The 20,641-nt window shown below is 39.5% G+C and overlaps 1 protein-coding gene across 1 annotated transcript in view; it reads left to right on the top strand.

Annotated features, from left to right (window-relative positions):
- DCUN1D4 (defective in cullin neddylation 1 domain containing 4) overlaps positions 1 to 20,641 on the top strand; it is a gene marked incomplete at its 5' end in the record, with an annotated part of 70,918 nt that overhangs the window by 21,578 nt on the left and 28,699 nt on the right. The window contains 5 exon segments of the mRNA XM_080665605.1: positions 1,874 to 1,944; positions 2,118 to 2,157; positions 9,671 to 9,785; positions 14,617 to 14,708; positions 20,159 to 20,229. Of these exon segments, the coding sequence (XP_080521731.1) occupies positions 1,874 to 1,944; positions 2,118 to 2,157; positions 9,671 to 9,785; positions 14,617 to 14,708; positions 20,159 to 20,229 (389 nt within the window).

The raw sequence follows: 20,641 nt of genomic DNA, 5'->3' as shown, positions 1-20,641 counted from the left end.
GTATCATTTGTCTTCCTGTTTTTAAATTGGGAGTATAAAAAGGGGGGTTTGGCTCAGTAGTAGATGCAGGGGGGAGGGTGTGGTGTATGGTTAAGCTCCCCATTGCCTCTTACAGGCCAGGAGAGAGCTGTTGTTTCTAGCTTTAGAGATCTCTATCCATGCTTATTAAATATAAGCATAAGTAAGTAAATACACACACATACATATACATACACCCCCACACACCCAATACTTTAAAACTTCTCTGTGCAATGCACTAAGATGGAGAAGGTTCTGTGCCACATTCTGTCACCATTTACTTTAAATATGGCGAAGCTATTTAGATGCCATACAATTAACACTTGTCTGTATTGAAACCCATTTAGAGCCTGAGGCCCTGCTCTGGTTGTCTCTCAGCCAAAAACTCTTGTGGAGCATTCTCATTGGCTGTGACTGTGGTGTTAGGTGTTTGGCTGTGGCCAGGTGGGCCGGAGCAGTACATGTGTAGCATCCATGTATGGCCGGCTGCTCCTGACAATGGAGTGTGAATGTCAGGGCTCTGCTGCCTGCTGGCCCCTCTGCCCTGTTAGGCCAGCCAAGACCTGGATTCCTGCCATGACTTAGAAAAAGCTTTCTAAATACTGGCAGGGAAATCAGCTTGTGTTCCAGATTCAAAGCAGCTGCCCAGAGTCCAGTCCCCCTGCACAGACAACTTGTATTGTAGTCTTCTCTTGGGTTTGTTCTTGGCATCCGATACATGTCCCAAGTAAAATGTGGTTGATAAGAAATTTAGGCTACAAATATTAAGGGTGATATTTTTTCTTTTTTATCAGAATGGCATAATTTGGAGAGTTACAGTATTTTTTCAAGGTTACGTTCAAGACTAACCTTTATGATAGTAAAGACAAGCAACTAATGTAAATCTTGATATTTTATGAAAATACATCTGTTGATGCTTATTCAAATATGAAATTATTTATAGACTTCTAACTCACTTTTACATAGCCTAATATGTATGCAAGCATAATTTATAAAAATCATTTGACATTAGAAATTCAAAAGCCCAACGGTTAACTGAAAGTTTTGTGTTGTGCAGGATTCCAAGATGGAGCAACTTAATTCTTCTTGTATGTCTGACTTAGAGTGTAATTTTGCATCTGTTGGAGATGATTCAGTAGCTGATGCATTCTTTGCTTTGGCTATGTTTCTCTGAGTGTGATTTCTGCTTCTGGGTTTCTGTCTCTGTGGCACATTGAATATTGTGGTACAAGTAACCATAGATTCCATCACAGGGCTCAGCCTACCAGACTCAGAGTTTGCAGGATAATTCTTTGGTTTGTCTGTGTTTGATTAATAGGAGGGGGAGGGGCTTAGATTCCTCTTTTTGCTTTCTCTGTTGTATTAGAGCCAAGAAAAGAAATTTATTGTAAGAACTTGAATGGTTGAGATGCTTTTTTGTTATTTTCTTGTTGGGTGCTTGGTATTTTGCTAGTAACTCTGGGAAGAGAAAAGGAAAGAGAAAGTGAACACGTTTCATTTGAGATCTGTTTTCTATTTGTATAACTTGTTTAATTTGCTAACATTGTTGATATTTTTCTATTAAGTTTAGTTTCATTGCTGGTAGGATTTTATCACTATTGAAGTATTTTGTTTTACCTTACAATTCACATGAAAATTTCATGAACATTTGGTTGGGAACTTAACTTGATTGTCGGACTATTTCTAGGAGGATAGGTCAGTAGTTGCATGTTGTATTTTACTTAATAAGTATCAAGTTAATGGAGATTCAGTTGTTTCAAAACATTTGTTTATCATTACATCTGAGCTTCTTTTTATAGTCGTTGCAGTATGGGAAATAAATGACACTGAATTTTCCTCTTTTTCTTTTTTAAAGACTTTCAGCTGAATTCTCATCTCTCAACACTGGCAAATATTCATAAGATCTACCACACCCTTAATAAGCTAGTAAGTCAATCTTTTAATGACAAAACTACCAACTGTTTAAATAGTTTTAAATGTAGTTGATAAAAAAAGTTAGGTTATGGATATTAAGATATCAGCTACTTAGGAAAATATTGAATTTTAAAACTTGTTGTGATGGTGTGATTTCTTGGTAATAGTGAACATATTTCTTGCAGAATCTAACCGAAGACGTTGGTCAAGACGATCACCAAACAGGTATCTGTAAATGCTAATACTACTTAATTTTAAATAACCTTCCTAATATAAAGTTACAAAGGAGAAATATTAGCTGGAAATGCTCAACATTGTAATACATTCCATTAACAAGTTGCTACTTGGTTGAGGATTTTTCCATTGTGTGTGAGGCAGCCATGTTACAGTTTCTTCTCAGTGGGAAATCTGTTCTGGGGCTTGGCTATGACAGACTACTTTCGGCCCTTTAAACGGGATGAGGATTCTCCCTAGTGGTTTCAAGATGTCATTTCTCTACTGAAGTATTTTATTTTATACTAAAAAGTCACTATAGTAATATATTTGAAAGGTATTCCATAATGTTTGTTGAGATAAAATGATTTGATAGGTAGGTAGGGAGTATGTGTGTGTTGTACAGGTCCTGAGGATTTATGAATGGGAAAATTGAAACTTGACTATTATGATTCTCTAGCCCTGTTAACATTCTGATCACTCGGGGTGGGCTTGTTAAAACAGATTGCTGGATTCCACCCCCAGTGTTTCTGATCCTGTAGATTGAGGTGGGGCCTCAGAGTTTGCATATCCGACAGGCTCCCAGAAGATGCTGATGCAGGAGATCACACTTTGAGAACCACTTCTCTAAATCATAAAGTTTAGAACTTACACTTGATCTGTAGTTTCTAAAACTTCCAGCACAAATGAAAGTATATTTAAAAATTTTTTGAGAATTACCACAATAATATATGACTATATGCTTGTTGGAGAATTTTGAATAGCCTAAAAGTATATTTAGAAGTAAAAAGTGACAGTACTCTCACATCTCCCAATCCAGCCTTCCCCCAGTTTAATGTTTGTTCTTTCAGACATTTTTATCCATGCAAAAATTTTTATAGTAGTGGTTTTTTTTTTAATTTGGCATCAATGAAATCATACTGTACATACTGTACAGTACAGTATCATTCTTTTTTCATTTAGCCGTGTATCTTTGATGTTGTTGGGATTTAGAACTCTCCCCATCCTCCCCTCCAAATTGGTTCAGAATCAATTGAAAATCACTTCAGATAATTTTCAGTTGATGGAGATTGAAGTAACAAGTTCATTGGAAAACAGCTTAGTTGTGCAGCAAAAATGCAGAGGCTTTTCAGTATTTATATACCTGAATTATATACTAGTCTTACATCAATCACCGCCACAATGAGATAAGCACAGGCCAGCATCCCCTATGTTTCCTCTCTAAACCCCACTGTGACAGTGGAAGGGGCTGGACTTCTGTTGGCAGGCCCATCTGAAAGGGGCTCAGAAGGGCTGGGCCCCTCAGGTCAGTTCCTCATCCCTGGATCACCAGTGAGATCACACACTCCTCCTTCCTGGGAAGGAGTGAGACAAGGGGCAGAGACTGCCAGGAGTGTTCTAGAAGGCAGGCCAGAGTGTCCCTTTGTTTCAGTAAATACAAATCAATTAAAAGACAGTCAAAAGCAGTTTTCTTAATAATTGAAAAGCAATGTATGCACACGGTTTTAAAAGAAATGTCGAAAAGGTATAAAACAAAAAAATGAAGGTTTCTGTCCCATTTCATTACCCCATTTTTCATCCCCACTACTACTACACACTTGACTCTCTAGAGGTAACTCTTACATTCTTATATCTGTTTCCTAGATGGTGATGATGATGATATTGATATTTTTTACCCCAAATAACAAGTGTATATCTTTATGTGCCTCTTGTTTTTTGTCACTCAGTATATCTTGGAGATATACTGTAGCACATTTATAAAGCTTTTGCTTTATTTTTTAATGCATAGTTTTCTAATTTATGGATATATCATGATATGTTTCTGTTGATACACATTTAAGTGTGTTCAACTTTTAGCTATGACCAGTAATGCTGAAATAAAAATTTCAGGGCCAATTTTAATAGTTAAGAGAAAAAGCACATTTCTCTCCCTATTTTGGGACAGTATGTTGGTAGGCTTTGGGGATATTGTTAAACTTAAGAGTTAGTATAGTTTTGATTTTTAAAACTGAATTTTGTCTTTGTAAAGTCTTTAGGTTGTCCCCCCTTTGCTAAGCTAATAAAACCTCTAAGTTCTGAATCTTGTACATTATATAGTTAACTTTGAACTTTGGATTAAAATGAGTGTGGTTTCTATAGTAATTTCACATTTACATATTTAATCTGAATATGGCAATTTAATAACTGTAAGTTAAAATAAGGAAAATGAAAGTGGATAGTGTATTTAACCGCATGCCTCCTCTCTCGCCCAGTGGGCAGAGTGATATGTCTGATGTTTGATGTATGACATGCTGGTGCAGTGCCTGGTACCTCGTAAGTGCTTGTCAATGTCAGTTAGTGTTAGTAATTTCTTAGAGTTGCCAATTTCATTAACATTTCTCCATCTGGTTATAGCATCACTTGTGATTACCATACCTATAATGACTGTACTTTAAAAATGAAACAACATAAAATCTATACTGTTTGGAAATCTGAGAAAGTTAATTACTGTAATGTCTGTTCAAATCTCTTGGCCCAGCAATAGTCTGAACAGTAGCTATAACAACTGTACGTGGAAGAGCCAAACTCTTAAGTGCAAAAGAGGCTAGCATCTCCCTGCTCTGTCTCCTCTGCCACTTTTCTTTGGTGCTTTCAATCTTCCTCCCACCAAGAAAATAAAAGACAGACAGACAGACAGACAGAGTTAATGTTGGAGAATTATCCCAAAATACTGGGAATGAGAAAAAAAGCCAGAGAGGACAAAAAATGATGAAGGAAGAGGATACCTGTCAGAATCAATATTATTTAGAGCAGTGGTTCTCAACCTTTTTAATGCCGCGACCCTTTAATACAGTTCCTCATGTTGTGGTGACCCCCAACCATAAAATTATTTTCGTTGCTACTTCGTAACTGTAATTTTGATGATTCATTAACAGTAGCAAAATTACAGTTACGAAGTAGCAACGAAAATAATTTTATGGTTGAGGGTCACCACAACATGAGGAACTGTATTAAAGGGTCGCGGCATTAAAAAGGTTGAGAACCACTGATTAAGAGAGAAAGGGATTTTTTTGCCTTAAATAGTGGGATAAAAATTGCTCATTTAGACACTAATAGTTTTACTCAAGCAAGCAAGTAGTTCAACGATCTGTTCAAGAAAATGAAATAAAATATTAGGTACTGGTAAGGTGTCTAAAAATGCAATCGATTTATCAGTTCAAATTACTATGTCTGTGACATTGTTCAGTTGAAAGTGAGGTTGAAATAGCTATCTAAAAAGTATTGAAGTGGCACAATGCACCATGTAAAATGTTATTATGTGAAAAAGGCTCTATGATACAACAGTCACTAAAATGAAAAATTAAACAGTAAGATTTTTATATTGAAACATGCATTTATACTGTTTGGGAAATTCAGAAAAATTCTCTAATTTTATAGACCTTTTATTTGGAGATGACTAGAAATTGGGCACATAATTTTATGTGTTTTACAGGAAATGAATTCTAAACAGGACTTTTTTTATTTGAGGCCCACAAGTGAAAAGATTAAAAAAAGAGAGAGAGAGAGAGACAGTGGAGTAACTACTTAGCTAGCATTTATTGAGAATAACATGCTTAGTTAAACCATTATCATAACAACAAGCTGGGTAGTAGACACTAAAGGGCCTTTGGTTTGATGCAGGTAAACTCAAGTTGCTCTTTAAAATTATTTTCTGGGACCAAATATTAGAATAGATCTGTTGGAAAAAGTTGGCAGTATTTCTAATTGTTTAATGTGGGAAGAATGGCTATATTCATTCAGTACCTGATTTATTTGAAATAAAGTTGGTTAATAGAAGAATTTATTTGTTCTCTTTGAACACTGAACCAAAAGGAAATAAACTTGAACTCAGATTATAGCCCTTGGGTGAAAAATATAAACAATTTATATTGCCTTTCTAAGGATCACAGAAATAGGAAAGCATGAAGAAAGAGCTTCTAATGATGGGAGAGTTGGGAGAGTTTTCAATCCCTCTTCATATAATATAGAAATAGTTAGACTGGACACCAGAATATCAATCAAGATAGTAATATTAAGGGGCTTGAATCATAGTTTGGAATTAGGAGTTGGGATTATTCTTCTCATCTTCCTCGTTCTTTATTATTACAAAGAGGCTTTCTTCTTTCATATGTTTCTGCCAAACATTTCTTACCAGCTTTAAGGCAGCTCCCTAAAACCTTTTTATCACTGCTTTTCCTTGGTGATTGTCGGAGAATGAAAATTTGTAGCTCTGATAATTTCAAATGAATTTCTGGGTTTCTTAAAGTTTGTTAGTAAATTGCTTTTATTTGAAATGTCAGCCTTAATATTTTGCCTTTGCCTGTAATGTCAGATTGTTTGTACTCAAGTAGATACTTTAAAGGATTAAAATATCTACATTTTAATTATCTTCATTCTTTAAAGAAGATAAACATCCCATAGCATTCTTTATTTGTTTATTAAACTTTTTAAAGTTTAAAGACAGTTTAATTGAAGTAGATTGTGATGCAAATTCTGAGACAATAAAGTCTAAATTTAACTATACAAATAAATACAAATTTGTAAAACATTCACTTAGATTTAAGTATTTTTATTATAAAAAGACATCACAGAATTATTTTAAGATGCAAACATTCTAGAATCTATGTTTTAAAACACCCTACCTGCCAAGAAACTTAAAGTCAAGTGCTTGTTTTAATGAGAAATGGAAAAAAATCTGAAATTATGGTGTCTTATCTATTCATAAGTGTTTTAATTCTCTGGAAATGTACTGTGTTTTTTGTTGGTTTGTTTGTTTTTAGCAGAATTTGATTTATACATGTTTTAGGAACATTCAACAAACATTGAGAGTCTGCTGTAGTACTCTCAGTACATGTATCTCATTATTACTGCAGTAAGATACTTTATCAGCTGCTGTGTGTGCAGAGGTGACCCAAACCGGGACCCTGCAAACCAAGGTGTACCTTCGTACATTCAAGCAGGATCCTTGAACATATGTGTCGCCCAGTACCTGGCACTGGGCAGGCACCCCATTCAGGCTGTAGTCTTGTTTTATAACAGAATAGTGCTTTTGGCTGGTATTTTCTTGAAGCATATTATCCTGGTAACTTAGCACAATTGTGGAAGCCCAAGTATAAACTGGGATTTAGGTTCTAGTCCTGACCACAGGGGTTGTGACTATTAGCTACTGACACGCTGTCCCTGCCTTTCGAATAGCTTTCTAGGAAGAGTTGTCCACATTCAGTAAGTTTACTCCCTCACTTCACATCCTTTCCCAGCTCACTGCAAGTTAGCCTTCACCATCACCAACCCATTACTACTGGACTTCATTGCTGAATGCAGTGGGTGCCTTTACTGCTTCTTGAGCTGACTTTGGTGTGCAGTTGACCACTCCTTGAAACACTCTCCTTTCTTAAGGCTTCTAGAACATTATCCTCACCTAGGTTTTTTCCCTGCCCAGGTTTTTACTTTCTTTTTCCACCCTTTGATTTTCCACACTCCCCAGAGCTCTGTCCTTAGTTCTCTCTGCTTCTCAGCCTCTGCTCTTAAGGTTTAGTGGAGGTGGTAGCAAGTAGTGGCGGAGACCTTGGGCTTTGCTGCTGAGAGCTTGGGTTTGACCTTTGACTTCACCTACTGCTTTCCGTCTGTCATCTGATCTCTGTGGTTCGGTTTCTTCATTTGTAAAAATGGGCATGCTAACAAATTCCTACATTGCAGGGTTGTGAGGATCCACTGAGCACTGAGGTCCAGCCTGAGACCACGGGCATACCTCCATTATATCACTTGGAACATGTTTCTTTATATCCCCACCATCTATCTACACACAATGTTTGGAACCTATTGAATGGATGTATACCACAGTTCTCATTCTTATTTTTTTTAATATATATATATTTATTGATTTCAGAGAGAAAGGGAGAGGGAGAGATAGAAACATCCACAATGAGAGAGAATCATGGATCGGCTGCTTCCTACACGCCCCATACTGGGGATTGAGCCCGCAACTCAGGCATGTGCCCTTGACCAGAATCGAACCCGGAACCCTTCAGTCCGCAGGCTGACGCTCTATCCACTGAGCCAAACCAGCGAGGGCCACAGTTCTCATTCTTCAAATAACACACCAGAGACCCAGACTAGGTCAATGATTGCCTGAGCCACATAGGTAGGTGAAGAGTAGGAGATCATTCATTAACTGCGGATCATTCAAACCAGCACCCCTTGGTTCTTGTCCTCTTGGGTCACTGAGAGCCCAGGGCCTCTACCAATGTGCCAGTGGAATGAGTAAGATTTGTGGTCCAGAACTGACACTTAGCACTTCTGAGACTGTGACAAGTACTTGGATGCCTGAGTCTTAGTTTTTCCATCTGTCAAGTAGAGATAATTACCTCTGCCCTGCTGTCATTCAGGGTTATTGACATAATATATCTGCTAGCACTTGTGCCAAGATGGAGTATTTTAATCTATATATATAAAAGCCTAAGCGGCCAAACAACCAAACGACTGGTTGACTGGTCGTTATGATGCGCACTGACCACCAGGTGCAGATGCTCAACGCTGGTGGTCAGTGCACTCCCACAGTCAACCTCTTGTGGCTGGCCAACCTCCTGTGGTCCCTCCCTCCAGCCAGCCAATCTCCCACGGCCCTGATGGGCCTTGGTCGCCGGCCAGGCCAAGGGACCCCACCCATGCACGAATTTGCACTGGGCCTCTAGTTATCTTATAATTTGTAATGTTTAAGACAGTCTGAAACAAGACTGTCAGGGTTTGAATTCCAATTTTGCAACCCACCTAACTCCCTCTGCCTCCATTTTCTCATCTGCATTGGCAATATTGATGGTTCTTTTTTATAAGCTTGTTATGAGGTTAAGAGTTTGAGTTAATACATGTAAGTGTTAACAACAGGACCTGGCTCACAGTAAGGTCTTAATAAGTGTTCCATGTTGTTACTGTCTGTTATTACATTTAAATATATTTTACAAAGTGAAGGGTATGCTTTTGAAAACCCTGAGTGAAAGGGCAGGAACAAACTAAACATTAATATGGAAATTTTTGCTCAAGATCATGTCAGGCTTCTTCCCCCCAAATCCAAATCCTGTTTTTTTTAAACCCCAAACCCAGATGCCTCTTGTGTGTGTTTTGAATCAAGGTGACTGGCTGGCCTGGCCTTGCTTAGTGAAGTGCTTGCAGGAGATAGCAGTGCAGTTCCTTTCTAAGGAACACTGCCATGCAGGAGGAGCTGAACGCCTAGATGATTTATGTTATTAGTGCTTTGGGGGAGTAAATTGAAGTTGTGATAACTTCTATTTCTGGTGTGGTTGGGGGGGTATTAACTTATTTGTGTGACTATAACATTTTCTCAAAGAGATACTAAAAGCTTTTTTTTTTCTATCTCATAGCATTTACAGATAAAATTTAAACCATTTACAGTGCCAGCCATAAAAACTCCTAGTTTGGCAGAGGTATTATTTTAAAAGTGTTGGGATATGGCATACTTTAATTTCGTGCCCTTTGACTCCTTGTTTTGTAGGAAGCCTGCGGTCTTGTAGTTCTTCGGATTGCTTCAGTAAAGTGATGCCGCCAAGGAAAAAGAGAAGACCTGCCTCTGGAGATGATTTATCTGCCAAGAAAAGTAGACATGACAGGTATGGTGCAGACAGTAGGTCAGAATTGATGACACTGGTGTCATAGAAGCACAATGCTGACTCATCCATGTGGGTCTCTTAAGTGTACAAATGCCAACTGGAACATTGTTTTGGTTCTGGGTGGCAAACTTTCAAGGTGTAGTTATTTCATGTCACTTATTTTATGCGTGGGTTTATAAAAAAAAACACATTAGGTAATTTGACTTCTTAGAAATTACAGTTTGATCTTAATCCACTGATCCACCAAAACTGGTGTCGACTTCCTTGCCTTTTACGGGCTTGCTGTGTGTGCCTGCAGAGGACCTCAGCATTGGTATGTGTTTCACTAAACACCACCACAGGAATCCCGTAATTGCCTCTGCAGGGGACCAGGGCTGAGTAGCCGGAAGGCGGACTGCACTGACTGCTCTGAGCCTGCCAGGAGTATTAGCTGACCTGAGGTTTATTCTCAGAAGAGTGAGGATTTGTTAGAAACAGATTTGGTAGATAATTTTTTTTCAACCACTTCTCTTTCAAACAAGTGAACTGTTAATTTTGGTAACTCCAAAGGTCTGTTAGACTTGTTTATTTTAGGCATAATTTTTCTTCTCTTTTTAAAATAGTCAACAAACATCAGTTTTAATCCTTTCTGCCTTTTTCCATCTTCCTTTATTCTAGCTCTGTAGGTCATTTCACCAAAGGGCCTGAATTCACATCTATAAATCAAGGAGATTAGATGAGACTTTGTTTCTTTCTTGCTGTGATACTTAAATGCTATACCTCAGTTGGAGGGATAGGGAGATGGACTCTGAAAATGTGAAAATAATGTCACTATTCATATCCCAAATGAGTAGAAAATATTATCTAAAATAAGGTAGTAGTGAGTTAGAAGATAATCACCAACAATATGTAGACCAATGCTTTTCAGCATTACGAAGCCAGGTTACTTTATACTTCTGAGTGGTGTAAATGTGATTGTCAAGGAATTGTCAAATTCTAATAATCACATTGCATTTTGGGACTATATATGGTGTTTATTTTTTCATCATGGCCTAATAAAATTTAGGATGATAAAGCCATTTAAAAACTGCTAGTGGAGTTGCAAAAAGGTGTGAGAGACTCTTATTGACAGCATTTCCATGGTCACCAAAGGGAGAGGGGGCTGTAGCATTATCTGAATTTCTTTCTTGTGTTTTTTTTTTTTTATACCTTTTTTTAGATACTATAATGTTCATCCATTTTAAGTGTACAAATTCAGTGATTTTTACTAAGTTGTTAAGAGTTGTGCAACAATCACTACAAACCAGTTTTAGAAGATTTCCATCACCTTAGTTAGATCCTCAATGCCCATTCACACTCACTCCCTATTTCCACCCCCAACCCAGCAATCATGAATCTATTTTCCAGCTCTACAGATTTGCCTTTTCTAGTCATTTTATATAAGTGGTCTTTTTGTGTGTTGCGTCTTTCATTTAGCTTAATGTTTTTTGAGGTTCATCCATGTTATAGCATATATCTATTTTTTAAAATTTTATTAGCTGAGTGGTATTTCATTACCCTTTTTTATGTAGAGTATGTTTAAGCAATTCAAACTTTGTCATATACAGATCTCTAGACTATTGACCAATTAAAGACTTTGAGTTGAGAGAGGAATGTTCAGGACTAGGATAGGAGCATATCTATTTGAACCTTTGGACAGTGTCCGTCTTTGTTTCCAGGTATTATGGCTACCTTTTATTGAAGAAAACAAAACTGGTGGTATGCAGTTTAAATATCTTCCCATCCTATAACCATGTCCTTTTTTTGGTATTGAAACTCAGAATCTCTAATTAGAGGTATATACAGATATTCTGGTGAATGTGTGGGTCATGAATAAATGCTCATTTAAAAAGAATTACATGATTTTTATATACTATGTAAATGAAAATTATATTCATTAATATTTATATACTAGAGGCCCAGTGCACGAAATTCGTGCATGGGGTAGGGGGTGTGTCCCTCAGTCCAGCCTGCACCCTCTCCAATCTGGGACCCCTTGAGGGATGTCTGACTGCCCATTTAGGCCCAATCCCAGGCCTAAACAGGCAGTCGGACATCCCTCTCAAAATCCAGGACTGCTGGCTCCCAACTGCTCACCTGCCTGCCTTCCTGATTGCCCCTAACCAATTCTGCCTGCCAGCCTGATCACCCCCTAACCACTCCCCTGCCAGCCTGATTGATGCCTAACTGCTCCTCTGCCAGCCTGTTTGCCCCTAACTGCCCTCCCCTGCAGGCCTGGTCACCCCTAACTGCCCTCCCCTACAGGCCTGGTCGGCCCTAACTGCCCTTTCCTGCAGGCCTGGTCCCCCCCAACTTCTCTCCCCTGCAGGCCTGGGTCCCCCCCAACTTCTCTCCCCTGCAGGCCTGGGTCCCCCCTAACTTCCCTCCCCTGCAGGCCCAGTCGCCCCTAACTTCCCTCCTCTGCTGGCCTAGTCACCCCTAACTGCCCTCCCCTGCAGGCTTGATTGCTCCCATCTGCCCTCCCTTGCAGGCCTGGTCCCTCCCAACTGCCCTCCCCTGCTGGCCTGATCACCCACAACTGCCCTGCCTGCAGACCTGGTCCTTCCCAACTGCCCTTCCCTGCTGGCCATCATTATAGAAGATAAATAAATCCCAACAAAAATGGCTGTGGCCACAGAGCAAGCAGGAGGCTTGGCTCCGCTCAAGGCTACACAGTTTCAATTATAGAAGATAAATAAATCCCAGATACCAGGGCCTCTGCTTGGGTCAACGGAGGGCGTGGCCGGCCTGCAAACGACCACAGGCCCCTCGCCCAGGCCGCCCCATGCCCCATCTTGTGTCCACACGGGGCAGACATCTTTGACTACATGGGGGCAGCCATCTTGTGTGTTGGAGTGATGGTCAGTTTGCATATTACTCTTTTATTAGATAGGATAGAGGCCTGGTGCATGGGAGGGGGCCAGCTGGTTTGGCCTGAAGGGTGTCCCGGATCAGGGTGGGGGTTCCCTTGGGGCGTGGGGCGGCCTGGGTGAGGGGCCTGTGGTCGTTTGCAGGCCGGCCACACCCCCCGGTGACCCAAGCAGAGGCCCTGGTATCTGGGATTTATTTATCTTCTACCATTGAAACTTTGTAGCCTTGAGCGAAGACAAGCCTCCTGCTTGCTCTGTGGCCACAGCCATTTTTGTTGGGATTTATTTATCTTCTATAATTGAAACTTTGTAGCCTTGAGTGGAGGCCTGGGCCTGCCAGGGTGTGTGAAAAGCTTGGCTTCCTTCATTGCCGGGGAAACCCAAGCCTCCTGCTCGCTCCGTGGCTGCAGCCATCTTGTTTGGGTTAATTTGCATACTCGCTCCTGGTTGGCTGGTGGGCGTGGCTTGTGGGTGTAGCGGAGTGATGGTTAATTTGCATATTACTCTTTTATTAGATAGGATACCTGTTTAGGCAATCCTATCTAATAAAGAGGGAATATGCTAATTGACCCTCATGGTGTCACAAAGATGGCGGCACCCATGGCCAATAAGGAGGGAATATGCTAATTGACCGCCACGCCTTCAAAGATGGTGGCGCCCACAGCCACAAGATGGTGGCGCCCAGTCCCCTCAGCCCTGCCCCGGTGGCAGGCGCATGGCAAGGCCGGACCTGCCCCCAGGTGGGCCTGGCTGCTCTGCGCGCCTGCCTCCGGAGTCCCCCAGTCCCCTGAGCCCCCCAGCTGCCCAGGGCCAGCCCAAGGCACAGGCAAGCCTCGGATGTCGGCTGCCCAGCTGCCCAGGGCTGCCCAAGGCTCAGGTAACAAGGGCTGGCCGAGGCTTGCGCTGCCGGCAGTGGCAGCAGCAGAGGTGTGACGGGGCATCGCTTTCCCCTGATCGCTCGCTGGGTCGCCTCCCGCCCCTGAGGGCTCCCGGACTGTGAGAGGGGGCAGACTTCAGTGTCTGAATTTTCATGCACTGGGCCTCTAGTTTATATATAAATGAAGGATAAGAAAAGTATATACTCATAATTTTTCTCTCCAAATCACTATTTGTAAAGATACTGCCTCCTCTTCCCTTCCCAAGTAGGGAATATTCCAGTCCTCAGCTCCAGGTCATTATGAAATAAGAACTACTTGCCAAAGATCACAGGTTGGAGGAGGAGGCTGCTGTGCTTTCAAGTTTAGTTTTCCAGCTTATGTTGGCTGTTTCCACAGTAGTAGGGAATGATGAGAGAATGGCAGAAGCCAGGGCTTCTCTAAATTTCTCCTGAGGTTTTTAAGGTTATCCTAATGAAGAAACCATTCAAGAGACTTTGTGTGATCAACTATACACCTTCTTTTTTTTTCCTGGAGGCTTGAACATAGTTTGATGTTTCTTTTCATTTTCTTATGTTCCCTTGAGGTATCTAATATTGACAGGTTCTTTCTTACACTGTGCTCTTTGCCCAGCCTGACTCATAAGGCACAGAAGTCAGGAGAACCTAGTGTGAGACAGGAGTGAGTCGTAGGGTCATCAATTGAAGAAAACACTGTAGACATTTCTTGCAGTATCTCACTGTCATTCTGTACTTAGTTCTGGCTAGTGAGGTAGAAGGGGATCTATAAAATACTTGTTCTATTCAGTTCTTACTGATGATTTGTTAATCAGAGAAAAACTTTTGTTAAGTACTTACCATTTAATTCTGTATTGGGTATGACTGTGTTTAAAACTGTAGTTATAAAAGCTTAAGCTTCTAAATTCAGGAAGTAAAATACTTAAAATATACTTGAAATACTGATTAAATAGATGTGTGGTTTGGATAAGTGAATAAAATCTATCTGCTACTTAAAAAGAACTCAGAATCTTTACTTTAAATAACTTAAAACTGCTTTCTCAATTTCTAGCATGTATAGAAAATATGATTCAACTAGAATAAAGACTGAAGAAGAAGCTTTTTCAAGTAAGAGGTGCTTAGAGTGGTTCTATGAATATGCAGGTAGGTAATCACTTATATCCTCTTAGACTGATCCTCCTGAAAGTAGGGACAACCATAGAGGAGATTAGGAATTGTGTACTTTTCAAATCTGGTGTGTGTGTGTGTGTGTGTGTGTGTCCCTGTTTGAGGAAGAGAACATCATTGAAACAAATCATCAAATGTCCTATTTATAGCCAGCAGCTAAGCCAAAGAATTCAGAACACTAGAAGCAAACTGAAAAGATGAAATGCACTTGGGAGAAGTACTTTGGATTGCTAGGAAACCTATTCAAATGCTGGTAATGGGTGATTATTTGGTTTACACATTGAAGTTAAAATAAGCTTTGCTGCTTTGAACCATTATGCAATGCAACAGAATTTCTTATATTAAGTGTCTCTATTTTGAAAGATCATTTGGCAGAAAATGTTTGTTTTGTCATTTAAATGTGTTAAATTCAGTCCCAGTTTTGCAACTTATTTTGGCTGGTGTAATACTGAAATCTAAGGTTTGGTTGTTTTTGGGCTGTGTGTGGTGTAAAAGAGAGAAAGAAAAATTTTCAGACAAGTTTGAGCTGGAGGTTCTTTTTATCATTCCTATTTCTAACTTATTTCCTATCAACTTCTCTATCCCAGCATCCTTCTAAGCAACATTCCTGTTGTCATTCCACTCCACCCCGCCCCACTTCACAAAAACCTGCTACTGGGATAAAAGAACTAGTTCCCTGCCAGCCCTTTGTTTGGAGTGCTTTTCTCCATTTTCCCATCTGACAAGATGCTCTATAACTATAAAGCCCCCTAATTAGCCTAATAGCCCTTGTACTTCTCCAGGACATTGTTCATCACTAGTTCTGTGAGGATTCCTCCCATGGCCTGATCCCCCTCCCCCTACCCTTTTTCTGGTAAGAGCCTTGCCCCTTTTGGCCACAGAGATTGTTCCAGGGGCTGACAGATAATCCAGGCCTGGCCAATCAGGCAAAATGTTCTGGGATTATTAGGAACTGGGAGAAGAATCTTTCTCTTCTGGTGTGGAAAGGATGTGATCCTGATTCCTGTGGTTCATTGGAATTTCGTGAGCTACCCCAATGTCTTTCTAGTGAATTCACCTTCGTTACTTGAACTAGTTTCAGCTAGATTTTGTTTGCAGGGCATGGACACTAGTACAAAAACTTACTTAATGTTAGACTTTATCTGTTTTCACATTTATGACATAAGAACATGAATCTCTTGAAGACATTTTGTCTTCCTAGTAAAGTGTTTGAGCCCTGGGCTCAGTGGATAGAGTGGCAGCCCACACACCAAAGAGTCTCGGGTTCGATTCCTGGTCAAGGGCACATACCTGGCTTTGCAGATTTGACCCTGCCCTGGTTGGGGTGTGTTCAGGAGGCAACCAATCCATGTGTGTCTCTCACATCTCTTTCCCCCGTCCCCTTCTCTCCTTTCTACTCTCTGTAAAAATCAATGGAAAAAATATCCTCTGGTGAGGATTTAAAAAAAAAAAAAAAAAGGCACTTTTCCAGGTGTTTGGTACATGGATGCTGAATGAATGAAGAATTTTCTGATATTTGTATCACTTCGACTATGAAGATCTTTTGCTTCCTTCTTGGCTCATAATTGTTGTTATGAGATGTATTATAAACAGGATATTTTAAACATAAAAAGAACACTTAATCCCACCATCATAGCACAGCTATTTGGATTTTTTTGTGTGTCTTCCTTTACAAGTAAGCATAAATTTTTCCATAGTATAAGCCCCACTTCTGTTTTCTTTAAAAAGTTACTCTCTTATACTTAAAAAGAGAGCGAGCAGGCTACAGTTTTCCTTCTTGTTTGCTTTTCTCTGGCCCAGAAAGATGACATTTGGGATAAAGCTTAAGCCACATTCTTTAGGTTCCCTGAGATCCTGGCTGGCTGGTTCCTGGTAGTCCATTCAAAAGGAGTTTCTGGGGGTGTGGCTAGCTCTATTTTTACACCTGCCTCCTTCCTTTTCCTTCTTCTTCTGTATCTTATCAGTAGGGAAAATGGTTTGAAATTAGGAATAATTAAAAGCTTCAAGTGGTATCTTTTTCACTTAAAATCCCAATTACATGAGTAAAAACTATAGGTCAGTATTATTCAAGGATGACTTACAGGTTGTGCTGCAGAGTGAGTCTGTGGGAGGCCATCTGTGAGGCCACAGCTCCCTGGAATGAGTAGGGCTTTACTACCTGTGGTGTGTGCACTTTCACTAGGAGCCAGCCAGCTGGTTTGGGCTGACTCCTGTACTTTAATCTGGAGAGGAGTGAAGGGGCAGCAGGGGCCTTGGTATGCAGTTATTTCAAATGGATGGACCTTCAGTTTTTTCCTGAGCTGTCCGTTTCACTCCTCACCTTGCTGACTGCTGTCCGTGGCTTCTGCAGCTTGAGCCCTGCTCTCCAGCTCCTGCCTGGCCAGTTAACCCCAGCACGTTCTAGGATGTGGACTAAATCACTTTAAAATGGGAGGGAAAGTGGGAGGACCACTTTTTTCTAGATTATTGTCAGTATGTCTGCCTTCCAAATATATCTCCAGTATCTGTCTCCTGGGCATTCCATAGCTTATTTTAGATATAATGGTTTTTTAAACCATCTTCCTCAAACCCCACTTCTAACCCACTTTGTGTTAGTCAGTGGCATATTTGTTAGAATGTGATTGCTCAATTCTACAAGGGAATTGATAAATTCAGTATAAATATAACAATAATCCCAATGAACAATGTGATTACAGATAGATCTAAATAAGTCCAAGAGAAAGATTAATGAGATGAAAGAAGAAGTTGTTTTAGATAGCAGGATTATGGGTAGCTTTTTAATGTTAATTGACAAGCTATATTTTAGGTTTTTTAGGATAAAATAATTACTTTTGGCAAGTCATACCATTGCAAATCCTACTGTTGAAAACTTGTTGCTCTTTCAAAACACACAGTGCAAATGTGTACAATTAATACGACAGTGGCATTGCATAAAATGTGGAAAAAAGGAAGAGCATGGATAATTAACATTCCTGCACAGTGTACATTAGCAGACCTTTCTTTGAGGGCTTGCCATGTGCCAGGCTCGGGGGTGCAGTGAACAGAAGCACTGTGCTGATTTTCTAGTGTGGCAAATGGACAAACTAAGAAGCATCATCTTTGTAATGAGTATTGACCGAGTGGGAGGCAGTAACCAGGAGGGAGGGAGCAAGAGGTGGAGAGCAGGCTGGAGACTCCCAGGCCCTAGTGCCCAGGCACGGGCTGGCCAGGCTCAAGAATAGGTTACAGTGAAAGAGCTTTTATAAAATCTGCAAAAATGGAAACCAAAGAGACTAAAAAGAATTAAAAAGTAACTTTTTATTTTCGGCTCTATGCAACCACCTTCAGTGAGTCCTATTGGTAAATAACAGAAAGGCATCTTTTCCTAAAAACAAAACCTCTTAGCAAAATAGGGACAGATGACTACTTTCTTGTGAGAATAATTATTCTTTAACCTTACAGCCTAAGTATTTTATAGTAGTAGAATGATGAACATACACATATTACATACAGTGGAGTAATGGAAAATGTCTGCTAACTAGAACAAAGTAGATGCATAGGTACTCTCACAGGAAGATTATCAGACATACTTAATGAAAAAAGGAAGATGTAGAATTTATAGATATAGCATGAACCCAAGTGTATAGATAAATTTAAAACTGCATTTTATTGTGTATTTGCACATACATGAATATATAACAGAAAGGTCTGGGAGGATACACACCTAATTAATAAGGAAAGGGAGAAGGCAGGCTTTCTCTTTTACTGTATTTTACTTAGTCTTTCTCTATTTGAACATTTTACCATGTGAACATACTAATGTCTTCTTGGTGTAACATATACATGAATGTGTGCATTTAGGCTCAAACCTAAAGCTTAGCAAGGTATCAAATGATAAAAATGCTAACTGGATTCACATTTGAATCAAGAATGAGATAAATGTTTTTTCCATTGTTTTGTAAGTTATTACATAGTGTTGTTAGATAAGAGAAAGAAAGAAGGGGCATAAATATTGAAAGGAGGAGACAAAAATGATCATTTGTTGGAGATGAAATTATTAAATTATTGTATACCTGGAAAGCCAAAGAGAATTGCCTGGACAAATTTAGAAACAGCAAATAAAAATGTATGTAGAAACTTGGTTTGGGAAGGGTTCTTAAAGGGATTCTTTAATAAATGGTTGTCTCTGGAGAGTATGGAGGGATTAAAGGGGAAACTTTTGCTTTTTAAATATTTTAATTTTTCGCTTTCACTTTTAAATGAGATTTTGCCTCGTGTTTATATGTTAATGTAGCAAAAAATAACTAAATTAAAAATTAAGTAAACTTTTATTTGATACGATAACTTTTCCTCTAATAATTAAATTAAGAAAGTTGGGAATACATAGAAAAATATCTAAAATAAAAGGAGAAAAATAATTACTAGAAAAAGGTCAGAGGGGGACAAGGCTCTGGAATTAGGGTGATCCTGAAGAGACTGCTGGGGTAACCTCAGTGAAAGGACAGAGCCTGAATAGGTCAGTGCAGGATAGGTCCAATTAAGACATATCTGGAAGGAAAGATTTTGAATATTGATTGGATGTGGAAAGTGTGTAAGGGAAGGATCCACGATGACTCCCAGGTTTCTATTTCTGGTGGTGCCACCAGTTGAGATAGAATACAGGAAGATAAGCAGGCTTGGCCTGTAGAGATGATGGGCTCAATGAGGTGGTAGTAGAAAATGTGAAATGCAGGAGTAGTAGTTTAGGGCAGAAGATGAGTTTAGTTGTGTTAGTTAAAGAGGAGGTGATATAGACAGCCCAAAAGTCAGGGGGAAGTGTGGGCTAGAAAGAAATCTGGGTAGTAGTACTTGAAACCTCAGGTAGGTTGGAATTTCCTAGGGAGAGTATATAGAATGGATTAGGAGAGGTTTAAGGATGGAACTCTGCACATCACATTTAACAGGTTGGGAGAAGCAAAGGACCCAACCCATAAAGAAGCCAAGGAGGAGAGGTAGCAAAACCAGATGAGAGAGGGCACTTCCAGAAGTCATGGGAGGAGGCAAGTCTTGTGAAGTGAGAGCTGCTTCAAATGGTCAGGTATCACAGAAAAGTCCAGTAACATAAAGATGGACTGTTACACCTAGTACATTTGACAACTAGGGGGTTATTAGTGACTTTGCAGGTAACCTTATCTTTACACATAAATTATGTCTATCATATGTCCATAGGTTGAGGGACATGGCAATGATTTGACTTAAATGATTGTGCAGAGTAGAATTCTTTAAAGATATGCCAGAATATTTTTCAATTTATACTTGATGATTTCTTTCTTAAGAAAGGAGTTCTAGCCCTTAATTGTTATTTGATTTTAGTTTACTTGGATAATAAATTGACAATATAATACTATTACAGTAGTAATAGTGCACATGGTTAGATTTAATTTATATAAGATTGCATTTTACCACAGGTACTGATGATGTTGTAGGTCCTGAAGGCATGGAGAAATTTTGTGAAGACATTGGTGTTGAACCAGAAAATGTAAGTCTAACTTATTAAGTCGAGTCAATCAGTTGATTATTTTTCTTAAGTCTTTTGTCCCTTGACAAATAAAGCAACAATAAAAAAGTAATGGTGTGTTAGTTTTTATGAAGCAATCTAAGAAATAGATTTCAATTCTAATTTGATTTGTAAGTGAAATTCTTTGTTGGTATGCTTTACAGTCATTTTTTCTCTCATGTTTAATTTCTTGTATCTAAAAGATACAGTAATAAGGTAGTTAAACTAGATTTTTAAAAAGTGGTGTGGGCATGTGTACCTACAGTGACAGATCAGCTCAGGGACCGAGGCACAGCATGTGTCCCTTTGTCTCCCTCCTAGTTGTCCCAGCCTAGTGTAGTTTATCTAAGACTTTGAATAAGGGTTTTGAGTAGGTTGTAATTATCAACAATTT

Source organism: Plecotus auritus (genome assembly GCF_963455305.1).
Source record: "Plecotus auritus genome assembly, chromosome: 1".
NCBI lineage: Eukaryota > Metazoa > Chordata > Mammalia > Chiroptera > Vespertilionidae > Plecotus > Plecotus auritus.
The sequence above is the reverse complement of the archived record's forward strand: the minus strand, read 5'-3'. Positions and strand labels throughout refer to the sequence as shown.